General features: G+C 39.0%; 1 protein-coding gene across 1 annotated transcript in view; it reads right to left on the reverse strand.

Annotated features, from left to right (window-relative positions):
* The window catches only part of LOC110196944 (uncharacterized), a 43486-nt gene that overhangs the window by 9060 nt on the left and 7533 nt on the right, over positions 1 to 26893 (reverse strand). The window contains 10 exon segments of the mRNA XM_078155042.1: positions 450 to 534; positions 3147 to 3287; positions 9397 to 9501; positions 15112 to 15215; positions 15471 to 15582; positions 17910 to 18068; positions 19191 to 19313; positions 20122 to 20337; positions 22043 to 22208; positions 25844 to 25967. Coding sequence (XP_078011168.1) covers positions 450 to 534; positions 3147 to 3287; positions 9397 to 9501; positions 15112 to 15215; positions 15471 to 15582; positions 17910 to 18068; positions 19191 to 19313; positions 20122 to 20337; positions 22043 to 22208; positions 25844 to 25967 — 1335 coding nt within the window.

The following is a 26893-nucleotide window of genomic DNA, read 5'->3' on the forward strand; positions in this document are numbered from 1 at the left end:
TCAAGTATCTCTGTCATCTGTCTACCTCTGTGCATCCAAAGTAAAACAGAGGGCTAAGCAGTCATTTAAGAAATTTGAAATCAATTAGAATAACTGAGGACCTCAAACTTACTTTTTTCCCTTAATTGTCTCAGTTGATAAAGGTCAGATTTATTTCCGTCGTTACAATTTTGTAGACCTGGCCTAGATACCTCCATTTCTGCTGTCCATATGCTCAGCCAGCCCTATCATGCCCACATGTACTATTCATATATTTTTTACCCACTGCTTTTTTTTTTTTTGCTAAATGACTATTTTTTCCCATTACAAGAAAACACATGGCAATTCCTCCCCTTTTCTGTAAACATTCTATAAGGAATATTTTCAGGATAAGCCAACAGGGAAAAGAATCTAAGAAAAAAATATGTTAATAAAGTAACCTTGACCTCAAGGGTCAGTCTATCACTTACCAATCTGCTTATTAGGAAATTGTAGCACTTCCAGACCATCAGGATAAGTGGTGTGAGTTGTTTGAGCATCTGCATAATAATAAAGCTGAAAGTACAACACGTGTTACAAGAAGGTTTTGAGAATGTTTGTTTTAATTCTGGGCTTCATCCATTCAAAGGGACAAATGCTTTCCCTATGGGTTCCCATTATAATCTCCACGCAGGCAACCAGGTCTAACAAGAGGAAGCAGCATCCTCTAATAAACTGGAAGTCACAAGACTTGAGTGACAGTCCTGGCTCCTCCTGTAACCAGCTGTGTGACCATGGACAAGTTGCTGCAGCTTTGTCAATCTCAATTTCCTCATCTGTAAAATTTGAAGATAGGACTAGGTGATGTTTCGGCTGGCATGAGGATGAAAAACTGGACATGGAGTTCAGAAAGTGACAAGACTGAACCCTGCCTCAGATATTTACCAGCTGTTTGACCCTGCTCAGGTGACTTAAGCTCTGCCAGCCTCAGTTTCCTTATCTGTAAGGTGAATGAATTGGACTGAGTGGCTCCAAGGTTCCTTCCATCCCTCTATCCACGATCCTGGCTCCTCTAAGGTTTGACAACCATTCCCTAGAGATGTGCATGATAGGAAAGGAAGCCCCAAACATAGCCCTTAAGTGACTAATCCAGACCTTGCCAGTCAAGTTGATGAAGCTACAGAAATTCATGGTTCCTGAGCAACTCAAATCAAACTAGACCAAGGCAGGGCCTGACATTCTTTCAAAATGTGTCTGAACTTATGCACATCTCTCAGAACCAGGCTCCACTCTTCTGAAGGAAAGCACCAAGAGATAGAGCAAGATTCCTAAGGCCAGGAACCATCAGGTTAGACCAGGGGGTGGGGAACCCCTTGAGGCCACAGGAGGCCTTGTAGGTCCTTGGGTGTGGCTTTTTAACTGAATCCAAGTTTTATAGAACAAATCCTTTTATTGAGGGGATTTTTTATGAAGTTTGGATTCAGTCAAAGGACTGCACTTGAGGACCTAGAAGGCCACTTGTGGCCTCCAGGCTGCAGGTTCCCCACCCCTGTGTCTAGTACAATAAGAAATAAGAAGTACAAACACATAGCATCTCTTCCTGATTCACAAATGAAATGAAAATTAAATCCAGTTCAACCAGCCTACAAACTTCACTTGGAATAGGGAGAAATGATGGTTCTTCTTCCTATTAAGTCATTGCCAACAGGATTCTAATTGCATTGTAATTAGACAACACATGCCCAGGGATTGAAATGATCATTGTAGAGATACAAAGAGAATCTTTCATATTTGAATTTCTAACAAAGGTAGTTTATTTGATGATGATGATGATGATGATGAAATATGATGATTGTATGATGAAAAGTGCTATAACATGTCAGAGAGAAGTCATTAACACTAAATAATCTCACTGCAATGTCACTCATAGCCCCTTTTTCGGTCATTTCCAGTTTTGTTTTGTTTTTGCTAGCACTCACAAGTGACTTCAACTAATCACAAGATGTTTTCTTCAAAAAGATACCAAACGAAGAGGATAGCATGAATTGATCACATTAAAAAAGGAAAAGACAACAGGGAAGTAATCAGTCAACCACTGCAATTTCAAACTGGTACAGGCAAAGATATTGTTAAATCTGAAAGGGACCTTGGAGCCTTGGAGGTAATTTCATAGCCCAACCTCCACATTTTAAGATGAAGCAACTAAGGTAGAGAGAGAGGAAATGTCTTCTTCAAGATGCACAATAAACAAATAAATAAATGAGAGGGTGATTTTAAGCTCTCCCAAAATGAAATAGCGTTTTTGGCTCACGTCTCACTGGTCTAGGAAGAAACGCTCCGCTACATTTTCTGGTCCTGTGGCATGAAGGAAAGACCAAATAGCCAGAGCTTAGATTTCAGAAGCTATACAAGTAATCATAATAATCTAATGCTTCATGTTGACATCATACTTTCCGTGATTATTTCATTTGATCCTTATAATACCCTAGTAAGCTATGTAGTAAATGTAAGTTTTAATGACTCTTGTACAGAGAGGAAACTGGAACTCACAAAGGCGACCTGAGCAAGATTGCAAAGGTAGTAAATGGCAAGGTCAACATTTGCCACTAGCTCCAAATCCAGTATGTTGCCCTCCAACACAGTATGTATTCCCAAAGTCTTGCACCAGGTGAATCTTGCATTAACCTTTAGCCCTCCCTGCTAGAAAAGGGAAGAGATCAGCCAATCAGCTGAATGATAGAACAAGTAGAAATGAAAAAATCTGAGGGATTGGAAAACAGGGACATCCTTACTAGAAGAAAAAAGAAAGGTATATTCAAAAAGAGAGTTAGAAACCAAACCGAAGTTTGAGAAAAGGATTGGACTATGTATCTGTTGTTCAGTCATTTTCATTCATATGCAATTCTTTGTGACCCCATTTGGGGTTTTCTTAGCAAAGATAATGGAGTGGGTTTGCCACTTCCTTCTTCAGTTCATTTTACAGACGAGGAAACTGAGGCAAACAGGGTTAAGTGACTTGCCCAGGGTCACACAGCTAGTGTCTAAGGTTGAATTTGAACTCACGAAGATGAGTCTTCCTGACTTCAGGCCTGGCACTCTTATCTACTGTGTTACCTAGCTAGACTTATGTACAGGGTTTTTTTCCCCCAAGTTTTGAAAAGATTATTAAAAAAAAAACATTTGCATACCACTCTCTGATCAGGCATGAACTTCTGCACGTCTCCATTTGGAAACATCACCATAGTTGTTTTCTTATCAGCACTGATCTCCTTCTTGGTGCCATTGGGGAAAGTGATTGTTTTCCGTCCATCTGAAAATTTCCATTCCACCTTTGCAGGAAAAAAGAAAGCTGACACATGGAAACCAGTTTAGGAGGAGGCTTTTGTGATTTGACTCACTCATTTATTTATTCAGCAAACATTTACCAAGTGCCTACTACATGCATAGTACTGTCAGAACTAAGTAACTGTGTGTTAGCAGCATGAACATGTAACACCAAGGACATATTCATTAACTGCATTAATTCAAAACATGTATCACTAAATGTGGCTGATACACAATGAGAAAAGGTCAGTATGTCTGACTTATTTTTTATGGGGTTTTTCTTCCCCACAATATATTTATCTGCTCTGGTTTCTATGTAACCTACAAAATGCGTTATCATTGAATTCTGGTGAACCAATTCAAGCCAAATCAACACTTATTAAGTACCCTACTCAATGTTCAAGGCACTGTGCCCATCACTGGAGATACAAAGATGAAAAACTTAATTCCTTACTTAAAGGTGCTTATATGCTATTGGAGGGGGGGTGTTACGACAAATAATTTGATGTGATACAAAGGAGAATATGGTAAGGACAAAGGAGAGATACAAGTAAAGTACTTCAAGAAAAACTGGGTGAAGAGATAATTTCATGATAGGTGGAGATGGAGGATCAGGAGAAGCTTCATGGAGGAAGTGACTAAGCCTTGGAAGAAGAAGATTTCAGAAGAAAAAAAAAATAGAGGAATAGCTAACAGTCCAATATGGTAAGAACATACACGAGTGTTATATAGTGGGAAGTAGCATGAAATGAGGTAGGAAGAGCAGGCTGAAGCCAGACAGTGAGAAATCTTAAATAACAAATGGTGACTGTGTCTTTCTATAACTACATTATAGTTCATTTAGAATTATATGTGTGTGTATAGTTCATATAGAACTATAGGCAGGAAGACCAGTTAAACATTTAATTGTTTTTATAGTTTAGGCAAGAGATAATAAAGAATTGAAATCTGATGGTGGAAGTATGGGATGAAGCTGGTGATGCAGTGGATGGAATGTTGGGTCTAGAGTGAGGAGGACCTGAGTTCAAATGTGGCATCAAATATTAATTGTATGACCCTTGGCAAGTCACTTAAAACTTCTGATTGTTTGCCTCAATTTCCTCAAATGTAAAATGGCACTTACAATTACACCTATTTCACAGATTGAGAGGATCAACTGAAATAGTATTTGTGAAGCACGTGGCGCAGTGCCTGGCACAGAGCAGACACGATAAAAACGTTCATTTTCTCTTCCTTCCTTCCTTTTCCCATAGTATGAATGGAGAGAAAATGAGCAATTCAAGAGCTATTTCCAAGGAAGAATTAACAGGACTTGGCAACTAATGGCTGTTTTGTCCTTCATTCTTGAAGAGGACCATGACATCAGGAAGATGATGTCATGACTCACAAGTGAATTGGATTTAAGTATTTGGAAGTTTGGGAAGGAGGGGCTAGAGAGGGAGAGTCAAAGATAACTGAAGTTTCAAACCTGGGTGACTAGGAAACTGGTGCTACCATCAAGAGAAAGGGAGAAGTTGGGAAGAGGCGTAAGTTTTACAGGGAAAATAATAAGCTTAACTTTGGATCTATCAGCTTTAAGATAAACATATGTGTCTACATACATATGTGTTTGATATATGCATATGTATACGTGTGTATACACACGGAGATACACATACATGCCAAGGACCCATGATGTCCTTGGTGTGGGAACTCCCTTCTCTCACGCAGATTGTAATACATCTAGAACTTAATCGTCTCCTCTGGCTGAGGTAATTTAAACAATTCATAAAAGGTCACACAGGTAATAAATGTCAAAAATGGGATTTGAAACCAGGTCTTCCTAATTCCAAGTTTATCACTCTACTTATTATACAACACTGTCATATACAGATGTATAGATATGTGTGTATGTGTATGTGTATATATATATACATATATATATATATACATATATATAAAGAGATATACACATATACCTATCCTCTCAACGTGTGTGTGTGTATGTGTGTGTGTGTGTGTGTGTGTGTGTGTGTGTGTGTGTGTGTAGGTAGGTCCCCCCAAATTATATGGTTTCAGGGATAAGCCGATTGTCTGATGATCAGCCAAACCAATTTGGGGAGATTCACCGCCAGGTTGGCCACAGGGCGATGAATTTCCTGGGCACGGAAACTCTCGTCAACCCTTTATTGTTATAGTGAGGTTGTGATTTTTGTGGCAACAAAAAGAGTGCCCACGCTGATGATATCACCGGTCCTTGAAGTATTAAGGATGTGAATATGTGCATGTATGTGTGTGTACATTTGTATATACAGGTATGTGCATGTGTGTGAATATGTGTGTTTTTGAGTCATCTGAATTCCTACTGATGCCATTAGAGCAGACAAGGCTGCAAAGGTAGAGTATGGAGAGGGTAGAAGACAGAGTCCTGGGCATATCCGTGCCTTGTGGAAAGGAGAAGGAAGATGAGCCAGGGATAGATCTGGAAGAGGAATACTCAGATCAGAAGGAAGATACCAGGCAAAGGGAGTGTTGCATAAACAGAGTCAGGAAGGACGGAGCCTGCAGTGTCAAATATTTCAGCAAAATCACGGGAAAAAGAATTTAAACTTAGTTTGCTCATCTATAAAATTAGGGAGTTGGACTAGATGATCCTTCAAGGTCCCTTCCAGCTCTAAACCCTTTATCTACTGACTGAAAAAAGCTATTAGATTTGAAAATTAAGGAGTGACAGATAACCTTGGAGAAAGAAGCTTCACCAGCTCCTGTTCTCAGAGCCAGACAGCCAGGATTGGGAGGTGTTCGTCCAGAAATAAAGGCCCTGACTAAGTGAGGGCAGTGGGACTTACTGGAAAGAGCACTGAACATGGAGGCAGAGAACCTGGTTTAGCAGTGAAAAGGAGGAAAAACCTTGAACAATAACCCAAGGAAAAACAAATTCAAAGGAAGGTTTCTTAAGAATATGAGAGTCTATAGTAGGTGATGAGGAAGGAGTGAAGGAAAAGAAGGGAGAGAAAAGTAGGGGGAAAGAGAAGAGAGGAGAAAATGAGGGAAGGGGTAGAGAGAAAGAGAGAGAGAGGAGGGGAAGAGAGACAGAAAGACAGAGACAGATAGAGAGAGACAAAGAAAGACAAGGAAGGAAGGAAGGAAGAAAAGAAGGAAGAAAGGAAAGAAAAAAGAGAGAGAGAAACAGAAGACACAGAGAGAGAGAGAGAGAGAGAGAGAGAGAGAGAGAGAGAGAGAGAGAGAAGAGAGAGAGAGAGACAGAAAGGGAGACAGAATAAGAATGCGTGATAGAGGAATGTCCTGGAGGAAACTGAGGCAATAGTGTCAAGGGAAGAGATTAGAATTGGCAAGAGGGGTAGGGTGCGTTAAGGTAGAGACATGTGAAAGATAAAGTGGGAAGAAAGAATATGATAGAAAGATCAGAAACTGATAGAATGATTCTACAAGGTTTCAGGCCTCCAAAAGTACTTGTCAGCTTGGAAGTCAGAGGCAGGATTTGAACTCAGGTCTTCCTGATTCCAACGTCAGCATTCCAGCAACTATACCATGTCACTGTACAAGGACACAAAATGACAATCAGAAAGGGGAATTTCGGGGTTCAAGATCTTAGAGCTGTAGCAGTTTCCAATTGAACAGATGTTTAAGAGGTGATCAATAATTCTAGCAGGTCACTGATGTAGAATCAAAATGGAAGTCAAAGGAGAATGATAAACTGGGAAGTTAAGGCGTTGGAAGGTCCACCACCATATATTGCCCTGAACATCTTTTCTTTCTGTTTCTGTATTTTTCTTTTGCTACTGGGTCATTTTCAGTGATCACTTTTTTTTGTTCCAAAATTAAACTAATCACAATAAACAAATACAAGCATTGCTCTGGGCCTTCAACTGCAGTTAGAGTTACACTAGGAATTTACACTGGACGATAGTCACAAAGTTTGATCCAGCAATCACAACAAATTCCCTACTGTAGGATTTTGCTTAAGGGTAACTTTGCACATCAAGAAAAAATTTAGACAGTAAGAAAAGAATGTTATAGTCACTAGAACTAATGCACAAGTTCAAGTCCCCTCAAATTTTAGGAATATAATAATAAGTCACACCAATATATTATTGGAAGTCCAACAAAATGTTTTCTCTGTAACAGCTCAGCAGGGGTAGGTAATACGAAGTACTAGCATTCCTATTTTACATATGAGGACACTGAGACTCGTGGAGGTTAGGTCATTTGCCCAACCAAGGTCACACAGACCATTAGTTTGACTCAGACTAGGGTCCACCCAGAGTTAATGCCAATCATGCTACACGGGCCCATGATGACCAACTCAGAGATGAGACATGTCCATGGTAATTAAATTCCGCTGTATAGCATGTGATTCCCTAAGTTGCAATTTAGAAGTTAATTCTGGTATAAACTGAGAAAATGTACAGGGAGTCAAAAAAATGAAAAATAATAAAATAAAAATCTCGCGGGTTGCTCCACAAGTCAGCCACCTGTCTTGGAACAAAACTTGCCCACTTGTGCCACCTGCTGGCCAACCCAATGGTTTCACAACCCAAACCAATCCTTCCTCCCCTCGTCTGTCCCCGCCGCAACTGAATGCCAAATACATTAAGCAACATTTAGTTTAGTGCTGTTCGAGAGGAATTGTTCTTTAATTATCAGTCTTCATCTCTGTCAAAGATGAATGGGCTCAACCACTGTTGATTCTGAGCAGGCGTTAATAACTTCTCCCTTACGGCACACGACGGCAGCATAAAATCCTTAAGGGTAGTGACCCATTTCTCAGATTCTCTGAAACAAGTAAACAGCTTAATCCATCTTCTACGGAATGATGAGGAAGTGAGGGCAGGGTTGAGGAGTAAAGGGAAATGATCTAGGAGATGTAAGGCAATGGGAAAGGGGGAGACCCACAGGCAGTAAGTTGTACCAGGTGAGGCGAAGAGCAGGTGAGGTGACTCAGGGGAACTGGGGAGAGTGGGTGGAGCAGGAACAGGAGACAGCATGGAAGGAGTGAGCTAGAGAAAACTTTCTTAACCGTTTTTATGTCCTTTTGGCAATCTAGTGATGTCTAAAGACTCCCTTCTCAGAATAGTATTTTAAAGCATAAAATGATCTCTGTGAGATTTTTAAAATTACATCGAATTACAGTTATCAGAATTTAAAAAAAAAATAAGTACATTAACCACAACCTAAGAACCTCTGCTTTATAGGGAAGCTTGGTACAGTGGAAAGACTAGTTTTGGAGTCAGAAGACCTGAGTGCCACTGCCACCATTTTGTGACCTTGGACAAGTCATTTATCCTTCATGGACTTCAGCTTCTTCTTCTATAAAATGAGAAGGGAGAGGAGGGCAACATTTGTATTGAACCTTTAAGGTCCCTTCCAGTACTGGATCTGTGCCCTGTCGTAAGTTCAGACATGAGGCTAAAGATCAAGAATACTGAAAGAATGAACACTGGGCTAGACAATGTTAGCTACTACTTCCCCTCACAGGGCAGATGTGAAGAAGAAGAGTTATAGACTCCAAACAGCTAGCTATAGAAATGTGAGATATTATTATGCTAAGAGTGAGTTCCCTCACTGAAGTTGTCAGTGCATATGGAACAGTGTAGATACCCCTGCTCCTGCTGTATGAACTATCTGTCCCTTTGTCGGGAGAAAAAAATGAGATGGGTGGAGAGACAGAGAGAGAGAGAGACAGAGAGACAGAGAGACAGAGAGACAGAGAGACAGAGACAGACAGAGAGAGAGAGAGACAGAGACAGAGACAGAGACAGAGATTCCAGCATCCAAGAATATTAAATTGGACTGTATTTCAGGTACTGAATCCTCTTCTAAATGATCAGTAGAGAATGTGGGTGATTGTGGTGGAGAGGGCAGAATTAGAGACAAGTAATGCAGATTAAGGTAAATTGAAAAAGAAAAGAAAAATGTTTTCCTGTTGAAAAAAGAAACTGCCTGATTTTCTGGTAACAGACGGCAAGCAGGCAGGCAGTGATGCTGGAACCTTTTTTTCTGCTGGAAGACACTTGCTGGCTTGAATTTCTGTCCTCATGACAACCTGGATGAAGTAGAACGACAACACACACACACACACACACACAAGGAATGGTGGTTCCAGTTTCCTACCTTGCCATCTGGGTGCTTTGTTTCTTTTTGTATTTCCTCTTCATTTTTCTTATTTTTCATAGACAGCAATAGTTTTCTGGATGTTGCCCACTTGGAAGAATAACTCTGTAGAAACATTATAGCCATTTGCTATAGCTTGATGGGGCCTCGATGACAGCTACTATTACGTAATACAGTCAACCTCCCATCACCTTTTAATACTTGACAAACAAGTATCTCAACAGGCACAGAGAGTGATAACAGAGGCAAAAGCCATCATAGGGGTTTTTGCTGTTGTTGCTTTTTAGGGAAGGGAGAGGATTTGAGTGGCAACTAATATTCATTTATTGTTTAATGTATTGTAGAGCACCAATACCCTGAGGAAGTACATTAGCAGTGCTTTGGATTTAATTTTTTTTTGTTTTAAATTAGCATTTTATTTTTCCAATTATATGTAAAGCCAATTTTTAACACTCATTTTTACAGAATATTGAGTTCCAAATTTTTCTCCCTCCTTCCACCCCTTCCTCTAAAGTATATGAAGTTGGGGGCAAGGGGGAAAGCAGCTAGATGGAGCAGTGGATAGAGCACCCGCACTGGAGTCAGGAGGACCTGAGTTCAAATCCAGCCTCAGGAACTTACTAAGTGTGTGACCCTAGTCACAGATGCTTAGGAATCGGTGTATAATCTGAGGAACAGTTAGGTGCCTCAGTGGATAGAGCACCAGGCCTGGAGTCAGGAGGACCTGAGTTCAAGTGTGACCTCAGACACTTAGTAGCTGTGTGGCCCTGGGAAAGTCACTTAACCTTGTTAGCCTCAGCTTCTTCATCTTTAAAATGAGCTAGAGAAGGAAATGGCAAATCAGTCTACTATCTTTGCCAAAAACAAAACAAAAAACAAACAAATGAAAAAACACCGATATCCTTCCAATATAGTGCTTAAATAACTTTCAGGTGTTATCTCTGAGCTGTTGTTGGTAATCTTTGAATAATTTGAAGAGAAACATACTGGAAAAATAAAGATGGGTAGACACACGATGTCCCAATATTCAGAAGGAAAGGGGAAGGGAATTTTGTAAATTATATACAAGCAACCTTCATGTTAATGTCTGTGAAATTTTAGAATATGTTATGAAACTGCTGGTTCCACATATTAGTCATATCTTCTTAGAGCTGGAAGAAAGCTTGGAAATCACTTGATCAAAAGCCCTCGTTTCACTAATAATGAAACTAAGACCCAAAGGTAATGAGATTGGTCCAAAGTTACACAGCCAGTGAAAGGCAGAACCAGGAGAAAGCCTCCCATCTCCTAACCCTGACCCAATCAATCAGTGAACAAGAATTCAGTAAGTGCTGACTCTGTGGATCCACTCTTCTTCACCCACCACCCCACTTGTCTAAACTTTTTTCTTGTTTCATCACTTTATGTGATAAGAGAGAGACTGCTCAAGTTTTCTAAGAGGAAGATACTTCGCTATAGTAGGAAGCAGTAGATGCCCTGTGGTAGGAAAGAAATAAGTAAATGAAATCTTGAGATGCCTTTTTGGAGGGACTTAGAAAGGGTATTGGAGCACCAAGAGGAAGCAACCTATTCTGTTCACGAAGAAAAGGAAATGCTGGACTAATTTCATTTCCTTCTGTGATAGAACTATTAGAGAGGTGGTGTGGCAGAGGAAATAAAGGGCCAGCTTCAGCACCAGGAAGATGTGGGGTTAAAGTTCTGACTCTGACATATACTGGCTATGTGACCTCAGGCAAGTCACTTAACCTCTGGATGCTCTAGGCAACTTTCCAAGACTACAAGTTGCAGAGAAGGTGCCAACCTGCCTTTGGCAGAGAGAGTTTCCTCACCAGGGAATTCCCCATTCTCATGGAATCACAAGCCCAATGCCTTCCCTTATCAGATGGTAGATCAGGGGAAGCATTGTTTGTCAACACAGTCTTTCTGAAAAGAAAAAAAAACTACCCTTGTGAACAAAATGTAGAAAAGTGGAATCGGCTCCCTTGCACAATGAAAGGGATTCATATCTCCTTGAAAAACTATACAAATCGATGCTGACTTCTGGATTCCTGTCCATCTAGAGGAAGGGCCCTGCTGGCTTGCTGCAGGAAGCAGAGCTATCCAGCAGTTATTTTGATGTCGTTTTCTCTACTAAAGAAAACAGAAAATGGAATGGTAAGTTATAAATAAAAATGGTTCACAGGATCATAGATGCAGAACTAGAAGAGGCCTTATGGGCTATCCAGCCCAATCCCCTCACTTCACAGATGAGCAGCTGAGAGAGGTTAAGTAGCTGCCCAGAGTCACATAAGTAGCAACTGTCTGAGGAGCTTTATGAACTCGGGTTTTCCTGACTCCAGTCCCAGCACTCTGGCCGCTGAACCAGCTGAAAGCCAAGATAACCAGGACTATGGTAAGAGAGGACTTTATCAACTATTATTAATCTATCAACTTATTATCATAATTAATCTATTATTAATGGGGTTGAATTACCAGGCCTGGATAAACTACAGCCCAGAAAGGATTACTAAAACACTATGTCATTTTTTTAAAAGCAATCAAAATAGATACTTCAAGTCTGAAGATGAGCAAATGTTGTTCCAATTTTTAAAAACAGAGCAGGATTCCAGAAATTATGGCCTAGTGAGCTTGATTGCAATTGCTGGCAAAATGCTAGAACATATTAGTAAAGGGATGATTTGGAAACAGAAGCAGTGATTACACAGAGCCTCATCAAGAACACAATTCTAGATTAACCTTGTTCCTTTTTTCTTGACAAAATTATCAGACTGATATATCAGAGAAATGTCATAACTAAATGAACCCTTATTTTAATGAACTATTTGACAACGTTGCCCCTAGTACTTTGGGGTAGGATATGGAAAGATGTTGGCTAGGTGACAATATAGCATATATATAGATGGGTGAATTTGGAACAGGTTGAAGGACTGAAGCCAGAGCAGTAATAATGAGTCAGTGTCGGTTTGGAGAGAAGTCTCCAGGGGAGTGTCTCAGAGATCTGCCCAGGACCCTGTTCTGGTCATCATTTTTATCAGTGGCTTTTGTGAAAGCACAGATGGCATGATTATCAAATATGTAGATGGTACAAAGCCAAGAGAGAAAACTGAAATATCAGATGACAGGGGCAGGATAAAAAATTTCAATATGCTATAATAAGGGATGGAAGCTAATAAATGAAATTTAATAGAAATAAATGTCAAGTTCTATGTTTGGGCTCAAAAATACTTGCACAAATACAAGATGGGGGGCAACATAGATCATTAACAGTTGGTGTGAAGATCTGAAGGTTTTATGGGATTGCAAACTCAGTATGAACAAAACATGAGATCTTGGGATGGATTAATAAGAGCATGATATCCAGAACAAGAGAACTGCACTCCATCCCAGCCAGACCACATCTACAATACTATGGATTCTAGGTACAGCATGGTAGGAAGGACACAGACAAACTAGAGTGTATCTAGAGGAGGACCAACCAGAATTGCAAGAGGGTTAGAACCTATGCTATATAAGGATAAGCTGAAGGAACTATGAATATTTCTCCTGGAGAAGGGAAGACTTATTTGAAAAGTTATACAGTCAGTTGATGGAGATTAGAAGTAGAAGCAAGAGGTGGGAGTTGCAGAAAACCAAATTTTAGCTCCATATAAGGAAAATCTTCCTAATGGTTAGAGCTATTGAAAAATGGAAAGGGCTGCCTCAAGTATTAGTGGATTGCCTATCCCTGGACATCTGTAAGTCATGGACAGGTGACCACTTCTCAGGGATGTTTTAGTGGAGATTTCTGTTTGGGTACAAGTTAGACTCAATCAACTCTGAAGTTCTTTCCCCAAGCCTATGAGTCTGTGACTCTAACCTTGATCCCATCCTTCATAACATTTTTATTAATGACTTTAATAAATGCATAGAAAGCATGTTTATTAAATTTGTAGGTGACATAAAGTTGGAGGAATGGCAGAATTCATATGCAAAAGACCCCAATAGAATGAAATAATGGGCTGAATCTAAGAAGACAAAATTCCACATGGAAAGTAAAGAAAGTCCTTTGCCTGGGTTCAAAAACTCAACAAGCAAAAGACAGGAGAGGGCCCAACTTAACATAAATTGCCATGGGAGAAAAAAACACAGTCTGCCTTTGGAGTTGTTTTTAGACTATAAATCAAAGTGATACAACAGTGTGATATGGCTACCAAATATGCTAATGAAATTTCAGGATGTATTAACAGAAGCATGAAACAAGGGAAGCCATACAATCATTGAAAACTCTGTTAGATTGCAGCTAGACTGTTGCTCTGGATACCGAACCACCTGAAAACTGAATCCAGCCACATCACAGTGATCAGGATTGTGAAGAGTCCCCAAACTGTATAATAGGAAAAACAACTGAAAAATCTGAAGATGTACCCATTGTTCATTTCTCTATTCAGGACATTTTGGTTTTATTTTATTTTGTTTCACAACTGCATAAAATAGTATTATAAAAATCGTTGGAAAAAACTTTTTTTGTGTGTTGACAGCACTTTCAGGATATATTCCCACTGCATGAGTATATTAAATTTGACAGGGAAAGGGGCTCAACTTGTGATTTCAGTGGCATAGGGAAGTCCCAGATAAGGAACATCCCTCTACCAAGGCAGGTCGGTACTGTCTCTGTAATTGATCATCTTAACAAGGTGCCTAGAGCATTGAGAGGTTAAGTCACTTGTCTGGGTCACATAGCCACATGTGTCAGGTCTTCCTAGATCTAAGGCCAGCTCTCTTTCACTATGCTATGCTGCTTCTCAAGTTTATTTAAATATGAAGTTACTAAGCAGTGACAAGTATTTGCAATGATGTTTAATGTTGTTTCTAATAAAGCATGTAATTAAAAAGAAAAGATCTGAGGATGGGAGGTATGACCAGGCTTCAAATATTTGAAAGGCCATCATATTGAAGAACAATTAGATTTAACCTTCGTACTTTCAGAGCTCAGAGCTAGGTCTTAGTTATATGGAGATAGATTTCATTCAATATACAGAAATATTTTCTAATAATTAAAGTCTTCCAGAAATGAAATGTGCAGCCTCATGAAGAAGTGTATTCATGATCCCAAGAAGTGTGTGAGCAAATGCCAGCATCCGCTTGTCAGGCATGTCATTGACCCGTTTCCTTCACTGGATAGGACACTGGACTACATTATTTCTAAAGTTCCTTCCACCTCTCCGATTATATGACATACAGCTTGAAATAAGTGGATCAGTCTTGGGGACTTGGGAATCGTTCCGTTACACAGATTTCATTGTCAAATTTGACCTAAAATCATAAATTGAAAGTTTCATTCGTAGTACCTACTTCTTGAGGGGAAAGGTGAAAAATATCTTCGAATTTTAATATTTGTAAGTAGTCTGTTTTTTCAGCTCTTTCTTGATTGTCAAACAATTGAGAATTAGAAAATGACTAAGTTTACCTATTCCTGGAATATCTGACTGAGCCCCAAAGGTAATGGGAACATTTATTCAGTGGCCTATCGGTTAATTTGATTAGTTTGGTTTTTAGTTCTCCAAAGCATATGTAGAGGGTGGCATTCACCTCTCACCCCTAGAAAATCTACTGATCTTGGAAACATTTATTTAGAGCTTAAATCTTAGAGGTGTTCTAGCCCAAGAGCAAACCTCTGCATTGACATGATATAACTGTGCCTGCCTAGATTTATGGAGAGAGTCTGACCTTGCCCACCTGAGTGTCTCCATTCTGATGGAAGGCAGATGACCTGTGATCATTATTCCGAACCCGAAGGAAGAGTGTATCTTCATAATTCCCAGAGGTCCATGGAGACCTGTCTAGAAGGGAAATAAGTTTGAATACAAAAAGACAGTGAGATTTTCCCACATGATATCACAATCACAAAGTTATAACAAAGACCTTTTTTTAAAAAATGCTGGCTATTAAGGGAATATTTTCCCTAAGATGATCATGATAAATAATAGTCAAGATGACCATACACATGGGATAGATATGCCCCCCAAAACAAAAATAAAACACATTTTAGGGAGTTACTCAAACTAGACAGAAAGCATCCTTCTGACAGCTCTTACCATTTTCATAAGCTGCCAAGCTTTCTTCAGTATACATGACAAGTGGGGAAATTGGCACTGGTGATTTTCTCGAACTTGCTTTTTGCAGATTTCTTGGAAATCGATGGATGACCTGAAGGTGCAGCAATACCCAGTGAACTAGAAACTATTATGAGGAGGACAGCTTTAAAAGTTACATGTTGAATTTATAACATCCTTAACATAAGGAGATTATAAAGCAATGGATTTCATATACAATCCACTTTTCTGTTCCAATCTTGTAAGTGGAAATGCTTTTTTAACATGGTGTTTGTTAACTCTAGAATAAAAATTTATTTTAATTTGAAAAGAACTTGATAATATGGTTTACTATATGAGATATAGATATGTATCAGGCTTAAGGTGCCAATAGATAGACTTCTTTTAAAAATGACATTCACCAGCCAGTTAATCAACTAACATTTCTTAAGCTTCTACCATGTACCAGACACTACAGGGATATAAAATTATTGTTTTTTAATTCACCAAAAAGCTATCAGTTATTTATTGTTACAGTAATCCATAGTAGCTCATGAGTTACCATGACACAGGGCCTACACCAGCGGTGGGGAACCTGGGGCCTTAAAGCCATACGTGGCCTTTTAAGTCCTTGAGTGTGGCCTTTTGACTGAGTCCAAGTTTTACAGAACAAATCTTGTTATTGAGGGGATTCGTTCTGTGAAGTTTGGATTCAGCCAAAGGGCTGCCCTTGAGGACCTAGAGGGCCACATGTGGCCTTGAGGCCTAGGCCACAGGTTTCCCCATCGCTGGTACACTGTAATCAGTATTGTGACAGGTGCCATGGGGATAACATGGAAATGTGGCAATAATTAAAATACAAAAATAATATATTTTAAATATTTGTCCTAAGAGCTCAAGTAAAGACTGATCAATAAAACAATGGGCATTTATTAAATGTTTACAAAGAGAAACATGAAATAGTTACTGTCCTTGAGAAGCTTACATTCCATTAATGGAAACATGCACATATCTAAAGGCATATAAAATGTATGCAAATTAAATACAAAGTATTTTGGAGGAGAAGGAGGAGGGGGAGCAGCTGAAAGATCAAGAAAGACCTCATGTAGGAGATGGTACTTGAGCTAAGCTTTGAGGGGAGCTAGATAATATAAGAAGTGTTCATGAGAAGAGAGTCTATTCCAGGCATGGCAGAGAATCTGCACAAAGGCAAAGAGATAGTAGGTTAAATACACACACCAAGGAGGCCAATTTGTTTGGACCATGGGTGGGTGGGTGGGGGGTGCAGTTACTATGTGCAGTTACTGTACAGTTACTATGACTGGAAAGGGGAAATGGGGTCAGATTGTGAAGGGCTGTAAGTGCTAGAGGAGTTTATATTTAATCCTAGAGGTAATAGGGAGCCATAGAAGTTGATTGAGTGCGAGGGTGAGTGGAATGTCATAGAGTAAAATCTGCACTTCAGGAAAATCTCTATTGTGGCTGTATAGAAGATGAACAGGAGTAAAAATAATAATAATAATAATGAAGCACTTCAAGGTTTAAAAAACACTCTTCAAGTGTTATCTCATTTTTTCCTCACAACAACCTTGGAAGGTAGGTTATGTTGTAATTCTTGCTTTGTAGTATGTCTTAGGCTGAGTTTGAACTCAGATCTTCCTGACTTCAGGTTCAGCACTAGAGAATGGGAGACCAATTAGGAGACTATTCCAATAATCCAGGCTGATGAGAGGTTGGAGAGGAGAAAAGAAGAGGACCTAATTCAGAGCTTTGGGGTATGCCCCAAATTAGGCGGCAGGTCAGGGACCACAAAGGAGACTGAGAAAGAGCAAAAAAAAGAGAGGATCCAAGAAGAAAGGGTATTCAACGGTGGTAAATGCTGTAGAGAAGGCAAGAAGAATCAGGACTAGAAACAGGTTACTGGGCAATGAGGAGGTCATCGGTAACCCACCAGCTAATACATATTTCTGAGTGTCTACTCTGTAATCAGCACTATGCCAGGTGCTGAGGTGGGGGTTGGGGGAGATGGATAATGTGAAAATGCGGTAATATATATATATATATATATATATACATACACACACACACACATATACACATATATATGTATGTATGTATGTATGAATGAGTTGACCACAACAGAGTACATTAAAACAAGAAATGAAAAATGTCACATGTAATTAGTTCATTGTTTAGCACTTAAAAGTTGGATCAAGACTAAAACTGAACCATAGATAGGAACATAGAAAATGGATTGTTATGAGTGAACTGTGGTACTTCTCCAAAACAGTAAATTAACAGTGATCTTGTTAGACCTCAGTATAATTTTTGTTCAATATGAAACTTAAAATGTTACTAGAATAGTCTGTGATTCTAAGTGCCTGTTTTTGTTTTTGTTTCTGTTCTTGCTTGTTTTTTGTTTGTTTGTTTGTTTGTTTTTACCATTTCTGGATCAGATGGTGGGATTCTTCTTTCCAGATCATATCTCTTTCCAATAGGTGGAGGACTTCTGACCCGAAGATTTCTGGAAACAGTCTTTCCTCTCTGGTCTCTTGATGTTGCTTTCTTAGATTCCATTCTTTCCATTTTATTGCTTTCTGGCTAAAAACAAATAATCATGTATTTCTGTATTAACAATAACCATGTATTTCTTCCTCCTCCTCTCATAATATTGATAAGTGAATTGTGCTAGTGACCGTGACAACTAGAATAATACAACTCTTTCTTTGGACCCCTGGCCCCAGTGTAAATCTTCTTCTCTCTAAAACTGAAAAAAAGAAAACAACACAGTATAATCTTTGAAATTAGGGATTCTGATATCTACTTTGAGGAAAAGCTCACCATTCAGTCAATAAGCATTTATCAAGTGATTATTACTTGCCAGGCACTATGTTTAAGCCCTAGGAATACAAAGAAAAGCAAAAAACAGCCTTTATCTTCAAGGAGCTCATAATCTAATTGGGGGAGACAACATGTAAATAACTGGAGTCATACAAGATTTATAGTGAAGCAGGATTTGATTCTCGGTCTTCCTGATTCCATGTCCTGGCCTTTACAAGAGTCCTGGGGTGGGGGTAGGGGGGCAGCTAGGTGGATAGAGCACTGACCCTGAAGTCAAGAGTACCTGAGTTCAAATCCAGCCTCAGAACAAACACTTGACACTTACTAGCTGTGTGACCCTGGGCAAGTCACTTAACCCCAATTGCCTAAAAATAAAAATTTTTTTAAAAATAAGAGTCTTACGTTCAAAACCTGCCTCTGCCAAAACTGAAAAACTTAACTTCTCAGTGTGCCAGGCAACTTTTTGAGACTACAAGTTACACATCATTTGCCCATCTGCAATGGTAGATAGAGTCTCCTCATTGAGAATTCCCTATAACTATGAAATTACAGGTCTGGTCCAGAAAAAAAAAATACATTCCAATGATAATATACTTTGTAACCCAAATCTTTAGAGAGGGTGGGCCAATGCTAATTAAATATCAAGATTTGGGGGGTTTTCTGGGGGGGTTTTGTATATATGGGTGATTTGGTTGGGTGGGGGTAGGTATTTACGTGAGTATGTTTTAAGAGAGTATTGCTTCAGTAAAGAGTTAAGGAAGGATGTTTAGTTGACACACAGAAGAAGTGACAGACTAAAAAAAATCTACAAACAAAAAAAATACATGTTTCTATATTTGTCACATGAATTTCCTTTTCAAGAGCATAAACATTAGCAATTACCTCTAGAGAAATACATTTTTCAGACGACAACCTCAGGCCTAAGCAACTCTTTGGACTAGAGTGCATTGGTGTTCCCTCATTCTTTGACAGGCTTGAAGATCCTCTAAGAATCGGTTCTGATGCCTAAGGAATGGTTAATCAAAAACAAAATGTCAAGGCAAAGATTTCAGATGGTCACAAGCACAGTAACAGGTAAATTCCTTTTTTTCATCTATACGGCCACGATTGGAATTTTCCATGTAAAATGCAAAGCATTCCTTTACCACCACCCCACCCCACCCCACCACCTCTCCTTTTTCAATCTATGCTTAACAAGATGTAGGAGAGCAGATTCCCCTAGAGGTTAAGCCCATTTGGAAATTGCATGAATTAACTCAAAGGGTCACTTGCGTTTGCTGTACTGACTGTGTATTTGTTATATAATTGACTTAATAGAATAGCCAATCCTAGAAATAGTGGCCATATTTTTTTCATCCTCTTTTCGTGTATACTTATTTGAATATACACCAGCATACATGGAGATACATAATGGCTGAAGTATTTTAAGAGGATGGTTTACTTAAAACCATGAATGATTACTGTCCCAAATTAAAATGACATCCTACTGCCAATTTGATTTATAACAAAATAGTTTATATTTAATTTACATGTGGTCTTTCCATAGATTATGTCAAATAACAAATGGAAAGAGTTGTAAGCCAGTAGATAGATTATGCTTTTTGACAAGAGGCTACTTGGGAGATCCTAACCTTCACACTTCTGTGGATAACGTGGAGTTGATTTCAACAAGGTGAGTCCTCTTGCTATGTTTTAAAGGTGTCCCTGATAGGATAAGAGTGAGGAGATGCCATAGACACTGAGGAAAAAGAGTCATCCCCTTGATGAATAATGCTCATTTATTATGAATAACAAAAATGTGATCTTTAGGTACCAGAGATTCTGATTTCCTTCTTGCAGAGTGTAAAGCCACTGATTTCTTGGCAATTTCCAGCCACTGATGCTCTGAAGCTCGAAGTTCATCTTGGAGCTCCAGGTTCTGTTTCATTAGGACTTCTATCTGGTTCTGGAGTTTGACATGAGCCATGGACCACCGGGATTCATTTATCTTGAACTGTTCTTGTAGCCTATTGATTTGCTTCTTTAAGATCTGTTTGTTATTCAGGGAAGAAACAGCAAATCACCTTTCCGCCATCCCAGGCACTACATGCCACAGCTTGGCACAGCTGAAGGATGAGTGTACTAGGAACCGTGACACCCAGGTTCAATTCCTGGTGTGCCATTTGACCTTGAAGGGGGAAGTAGGCCCTCTGATTTCACATTTATTTAATGATGGAGCAGAAATAATGTCCCCTTTGGCTCTGATCCTACATGCTCCTCAGCGCCTTATTTTTAAGGTCCCTTTCTAAAGGAGGAGGAAAGAAGACATTGACTTTGGCATGTAGTGAAATGAATTGAGTATGTAAGCAGCACACTAAATACACTTATGAAGCACTTAAATTTCCATTGTGGTACATTTCTTACGGTTGCCTGAGAATTAAAATAGCCAGTTGACACTAACAAACTTTGTTATGGGAAGAGTCAAAGACCCTATTATAGGAAAAATCATTAATTATCTTGATGTCCCAGTGCTTCCATCTGGTCACAAGACACAGATCAAAGATGTCAGGGGGATTAATTTGGTTTTGTGATCTCTAAATCACTATCCTCATACTCAAAACAAAATAAAATAAAAAGTGGATATTCAAGTGATCAAGTGACATACAGACCCCAAAAGTCTAGGAAATGGTAAAAGTGGACCTGTCAAAGCAAAATATGATGTGCTTAAATGTGGAGGATGGTACTAGGAATTGCATGTGTATCTTTCCCTGGAGACTTCCCTGAGGACATTTCCATCCTGGTGGGGCTGTGGGGGAAAGGCTGGAATATATATATATATATATATATATATATATATATATACACACACTGATTGAATGTTTTACTCCCCCACCCACTCCCCTGTAATTAATAGAAGTATGTGAAAGACTCATGCTTCAGAAAGCAAGCCTATCCATCACCAATTAAATTCACCTATTGGTGAATAGACAGCAAGTAGTGAGCAAAAAGGCAGAGAGACCAGTCTCAGAAGCAGAAGGTATTAGATAGATGCTTGAGTTTTCTCCTCTGTCTGTCACGGTGACTGTAAGGTCTCTGGACTGATTCATGGTAGAATGCTGGGGTTGCTCCAGGTCAGGAAGAGTTGATCAATAAGCTATATGTCAGAAGCAGCCCAGAGAGTTTCTTGCCTGACTATACCAACTGAGCTCACTCCTTCTTCTCATGCTCAACTGGTGTTGGAATGAGGAAAAGCCAGAAAATAAGTAGAAAAGATAGAAAATAAGTCAGCAATGGTAGTAATGAAATATGGGGAATGGGGAAATGAAAAGATAAAAATAAAACTAAGTGTTACAAAGTACACACAAAATTTTAACAAAATAAAATTACCAAACAGGCTCATGTTTATATCTATTCAATCTGTTATACCACTCTAAGGAGGCCAGATACAGTAAATTTAAGTAAGAGCTAACTAAAGAACTTATCCATCATTGTATCAAAGGAGTAAATAAATCAAACATTGAAATCCAGGGTTGAAATGTCACTAAGGTATTTTCCAATATGAGAAATACTGGAGAAAGCAAAGATGGAGTCAGACTTAATTCAGGAGGATCATGGTAATAATACACAATGAGACAAAGTTTGAAAAAAAAAAGAGTAGAAATTGTGCCAATACTGTGCATGGATGGTAAGTGAAGGTTGTAATAGAGATAATTCTGTTTGTTGCTTTTCCCCATCCATCATGGAGCCCAACTCACCAACATCTCCTTTGAGTCATCATCCTTTTTAGAGATTCTAGATGTCTTTATCCATCTTTCCAGGTTTGCCTTTGTAAGCTGTGTTAGGGAATTTTCTTCTTTGTAATGTTCATCTGAAAAGCTCACCTGTTTGGTCTTTTCTGCCTTGAAGTGATTTATGTGTGCTCTAGTCAAGAGGAAAGTTCAGGATCACAACCATCATAGGTTTATTTGCTTCATGACACATATTTATATCTACATCTATGTCTATATCTATCGCCATGTCTATATGAATATGTCTATCCATATACCTTATGATTGTAAGAAGACCCTGAATAGCCAAGGACAAAGTTCTCTACTCTCTCCAACCATTGTTATGCAAGGAAGGATAGACAAGTTCTCAAGTTACCTGTCGTCTAAAATTACTTTATTTGGAAACCACTGAATGGAAAATAGATAGAATAGATCCACATATGCCATCATCTCATTTTCAACAGATCTTGGATATTTCAATTATCCAGAAAATTATTGTAGTAAAAAATCACCAGGATGCAGTAGAGTGAAGAGACTACTAGATTTGGAGTCATCCGAGACCTGAGTTCAAACCCAGTGCTTGACACTAAACTGCACATTCTTCGGTAAATCACTTGACCTCTCAAAGATTTTTTCCCTTGTCTAAAAAATGAAAATAATAATGTAGTAACTGTCTCAGAGTATTGTCATAAGACACCAACAATGTAGGTAAAGTACTTCGCAAAAGTTAAAGCATTATATTGCTGAATCAGTGGTCCTTCTGACATCATTGAGCTGTTTCTTTTTCTTTCTTTTCTCAAAAGTTTTTAAGGAATTTATAGTCTGTTGTCTAATCAGCATGATTAAAAAAGACCCTAGGGTTCTTTTTTTAATATAAAAGTTCCCTAGAGTTAATCAATTAACACTGAATTAAACGGCTCTTGTAAACACTTACTCAGAAAATTACAGAATCTTAGAGCTTGAAGGGACACCAAGAAATCATCTGATCCATTTTGCAGGTGAGGAAACTGAGACCTTGAAGAAATTATGACTTGCTCAAGGTCACATGGTTATCAGATATCAGAAAAGAATATCAGGTTTCCCTCTTCTTTGTCCAGAGTTATTACTCACTCAATTTCCTCTGACTGAACTTTTCCACTTACTGACTCAACCTCACTCCAGGGACAAAATTTCGCTTCTCAATGCCATTCCATCAAACCAACAGGGAAAGTGACCTCTGAGGTCACATGCTATTAGGCTGGGTGATAAGAAAGATGCATCTGAATGGGCTCCAGATACGTCACTGACCAGCTGGAAAGGAAGACTAAAACAACTCTGAAAATGTGAATGGCGTTTTCTTGTTGGCCACATACAAAAGTGTTCTTACCTAAGAATATTTTAATTCATTCCCAGACAGATTTTCAAGACTCAGAAAGAAATCACCTTTTCAGAGGAATATCAATCTACGCAATACTAGGCACATTTCTGTCAATCTACAGAAATATGAGGACACAAAAATGCTGACGGAAACAATCTCATTTTTATAGTTGTGAGGGGGTTGGTTGATATTTCTAAACCAGATAAACTGAGAAAGTATTACAAGCTTCCATCCCAATACTGCCACCCAGTGGTCACAACTACCGCAGGCTCGAGGCCAGTCAAGGACAGGAGAGCTGCAGTAGAGAAAACCTGAATTCATGGGTAATAATTCTCATAATTCAGATTTCCTGATAGCATTTAATCAAAGACAGGATTCTATTCATTTATTCTTAAGCCTAATTTTTAGTAAGCTTTAAAAAAACAGATCTGTGATTTCATCAGTTTTAATAGCTCCCAAGAGGGAACTTCTTGCACCAGTAAAGATCTGTGCCTTCTTGGGCAACTTGTCATTTTAGAGAGTTACCTGGGCCACTGAGAAGACTTGCCCAGTATCTGAAAGCCAATCAGCGTCAGAAATGGGACTTGAACCCAGTTCTTTCTCCCTCTGAGGCCAAATCTTTATCTGGTACACCATGTTGCTTATCCTCAAGAAAGCCATTTGTAATGAGCTTCGAATTACGTATATTAATAAGAATTCATAAATGATCTGATTAAGAAATCCTAAAGAGATAATTTTTAGTATGAAATAATCAAATAGACCTAAACATATTAAAGTCTTATTTTATGATCCTATAATTTTCTTTGCTTTGGTTATATCAGTTTCCTTCAGAATAAATCTAAACCCCTCATTCCTCATGACTCTATTTGCCTTTTCCCAGTCCCTTTTTCTAATACACTGATTATGCTCACTCCATCTCTGTGTGTCCCCAAAAGTAACCAGGGTAGTGTTTCCTATACTTGTACTAACGTTTCTGGCATTTTCTTCACAGCCCGTCTTGCCACTATCTCTTCCAACAGTTTCTTCCAGCTTCCTGAGTGGCTGGTCCTATCAGAGGGAGATGGACAGACAATCTCTAAGGACCCTTCCAGCTTTAACATTCTGTAATTGAGAAAATGGAGCCAAGTTCTAGAGCCAAGTTCTAAACCGACTCTTTGTTTAAAGGGCCACACCTCTCCGCTTTCTTTACCTGCTTTAGAGAAATTACAGAATAGTAAGCCTATCAAATGGAAATCCTTAAAGAGGGTCAAAAAGATGCAATTTGATTATTTTGTAAGATCACGGTAAACAGCCTTATAGAAAGAAAAAGCAGAATCAATTGTATATAGCTGCCTACACTGGCAATACAGAAAAAAGGAGAGTGTAGACCCACAAACAAGAAAGGGATTTATATTAAATTTAAAATAAATGGTTTGCTTTTACAATATAACTCATTTCTCCTAATACTTGGGTCACAACTGCCCTTGCTGACTAGGGAGGGCAAGTAAGTTAATTGTGACTTAGCTGACCATAATCAGTGAAGATCCAATCAGAATGCCTCTTGGAGATTAGGCAATCTGGCTACATGGAGGATCTGAGGACCAGAGTCCACTCTCTGACCCCAACACTCAGAAAATGGGGCCATGGCTACTAGGAAGGAGGTGGCAATCTATTTTCCTATGATTGGCAAATTCTCTCCTTTTCTCAGAATCTGGAATTCAGAGTCAAAGGCTGCACAGCTGAAAAGTCCCTTCCCTTTCAAGCGCCACCCATCTCCATGTTTCCAATCCCCCTAGTCCTACTACTCCCATTTGCCAGGGCATTTCCCTTTTATTGCACTCTTTGGAACTCTGTCCTATTGTTAACCAACAGCCCTTCATATTACAGTTCTCACACTCCTCCCATCTTCCTGAACCCAGGTAAACATGCCTCACCCCAGAAGATACTGCATCTTTGGATGTTCTCTCTAGTACTGTATACATCTCTCATACTTATCATATTTGTTTACGAGGAGAGAAGGAGGATGAACACTCTTTACTTCTCACTATGCCACACACTCCCAGACCTTGTCCCTGCCTCTGTCACTCAGCAACCTTTCCTCCTTGGAGAATATATTCCCCTGTCCAGTTCCCAGGGATAAAATTCCCTCATCCCAGAGCTCCCCATACCAATAAATCACATGTCAATCCCTCTGCTATGCCCAATATCATAAAACTCCAATGTCCTTAAAATGATACCACAAGGGCAAACCCCCAGGTTTTTATGTTCCACATTAAAGAAGCTATCCAAGAGAGGTACACAGAAAACTGTACCTAAGGATACACAGCTTTTCCTCTGATGGCAGTGATCAGCAGAGATAGAGAGAGCTGCAGTAAATGAGAGGTACATGAAACTTGGGCATCTAGTATCTGAGCTTTCTGAGCTTTCAGTGTTCAAAGGGAAAATTAATTTACCTGAGAAATTGCATTACTTTCTCTTGCTCTGTTTTCACCTGGGAAAGCAGAGGGTTTTCTCCATGGAGCTCATCAATCTCTTCTTCAAGTTCCTGTAATTTCCCTGTGGATCTTTTTTGAGCTTCTATTAAAAAGAAAAGTTCACATTAATAAAAACTTAATTTCAATTATGGCAAACATTAAAGAATACCAAATAGTCTTAATAGGTGAACTTCCATTCTACCTCTTTCCTCCTTTAGGCTTGGCTGGGGATCTTAACCTTTTTTATGCCATGGATCTTTTTGTCAGTCTGGTGACGTGTGCCCCTTCTTAGGATAATGTTTTTAAATACATAAAATAAAATACATAGTATCACAAAGGAGTCCAATTATGTTAAAATATCAATTATCAATTTTTTAAAGTTCATGGTCCCTAGGTTAAGAATTCCTGTTTTAAGCTGAAATATCAATAGCCCAAAAATCTTATGAGTTCCTCAGTTAAATCAATTAGCATTAAGGAATAGAATGCAGATGAGTAAAACCAACTTATTTCTGCTCAGCTGTCTCAATTTCAGCCCCAAATAAACCTAGCCTTTTCTGATAGTTTTCCAAAGCAAATTTTAAAATGAACATGTACAATGTGACCTGGAAAGAGACAGTGCCCACATGGTAGGGTCTTGTTTGAAAGTAAATAGTGCTGGGTAAACTCAGAGATACCAGGAGTCACAAAGTGACTGCTATTTGCAACACAATCCACCTGTAAATGAAGAGACTGTATTTCAATTCATTTGCATTTACTTATCTGTGTATAGTCTGGTATAATATGGTAAAATATAATTTCCTAAAGGAAAAGGGACTGTTTGGGTTTTTTCTGTATATGCTTGGTACCTGGCTACATCACAGGCACTTGATCAATGCTTATTCATTAACTCTCAGTACTTTGCCAGGCCATTACTCCTGCTCTGGTTACAATGTCTCCCTTTCTCAAGATTGCCCTTTTGGTTAACTAGTTCAATTGTACTCTATCCTCTACTTTTAAATCCTTTGTTCCCTTGTCTTATCACCAATCATA

Source organism: Phascolarctos cinereus, unplaced genomic scaffold (genome assembly GCF_003287225.1).
Source record: "Phascolarctos cinereus isolate Bilbo 61053 unplaced genomic scaffold, phaCin_HiC Scaffold_5;HRSCAF=322, whole genome shotgun sequence".
Taxonomy (NCBI): Eukaryota; Metazoa; Chordata; class Mammalia; order Diprotodontia; family Phascolarctidae; genus Phascolarctos; species Phascolarctos cinereus.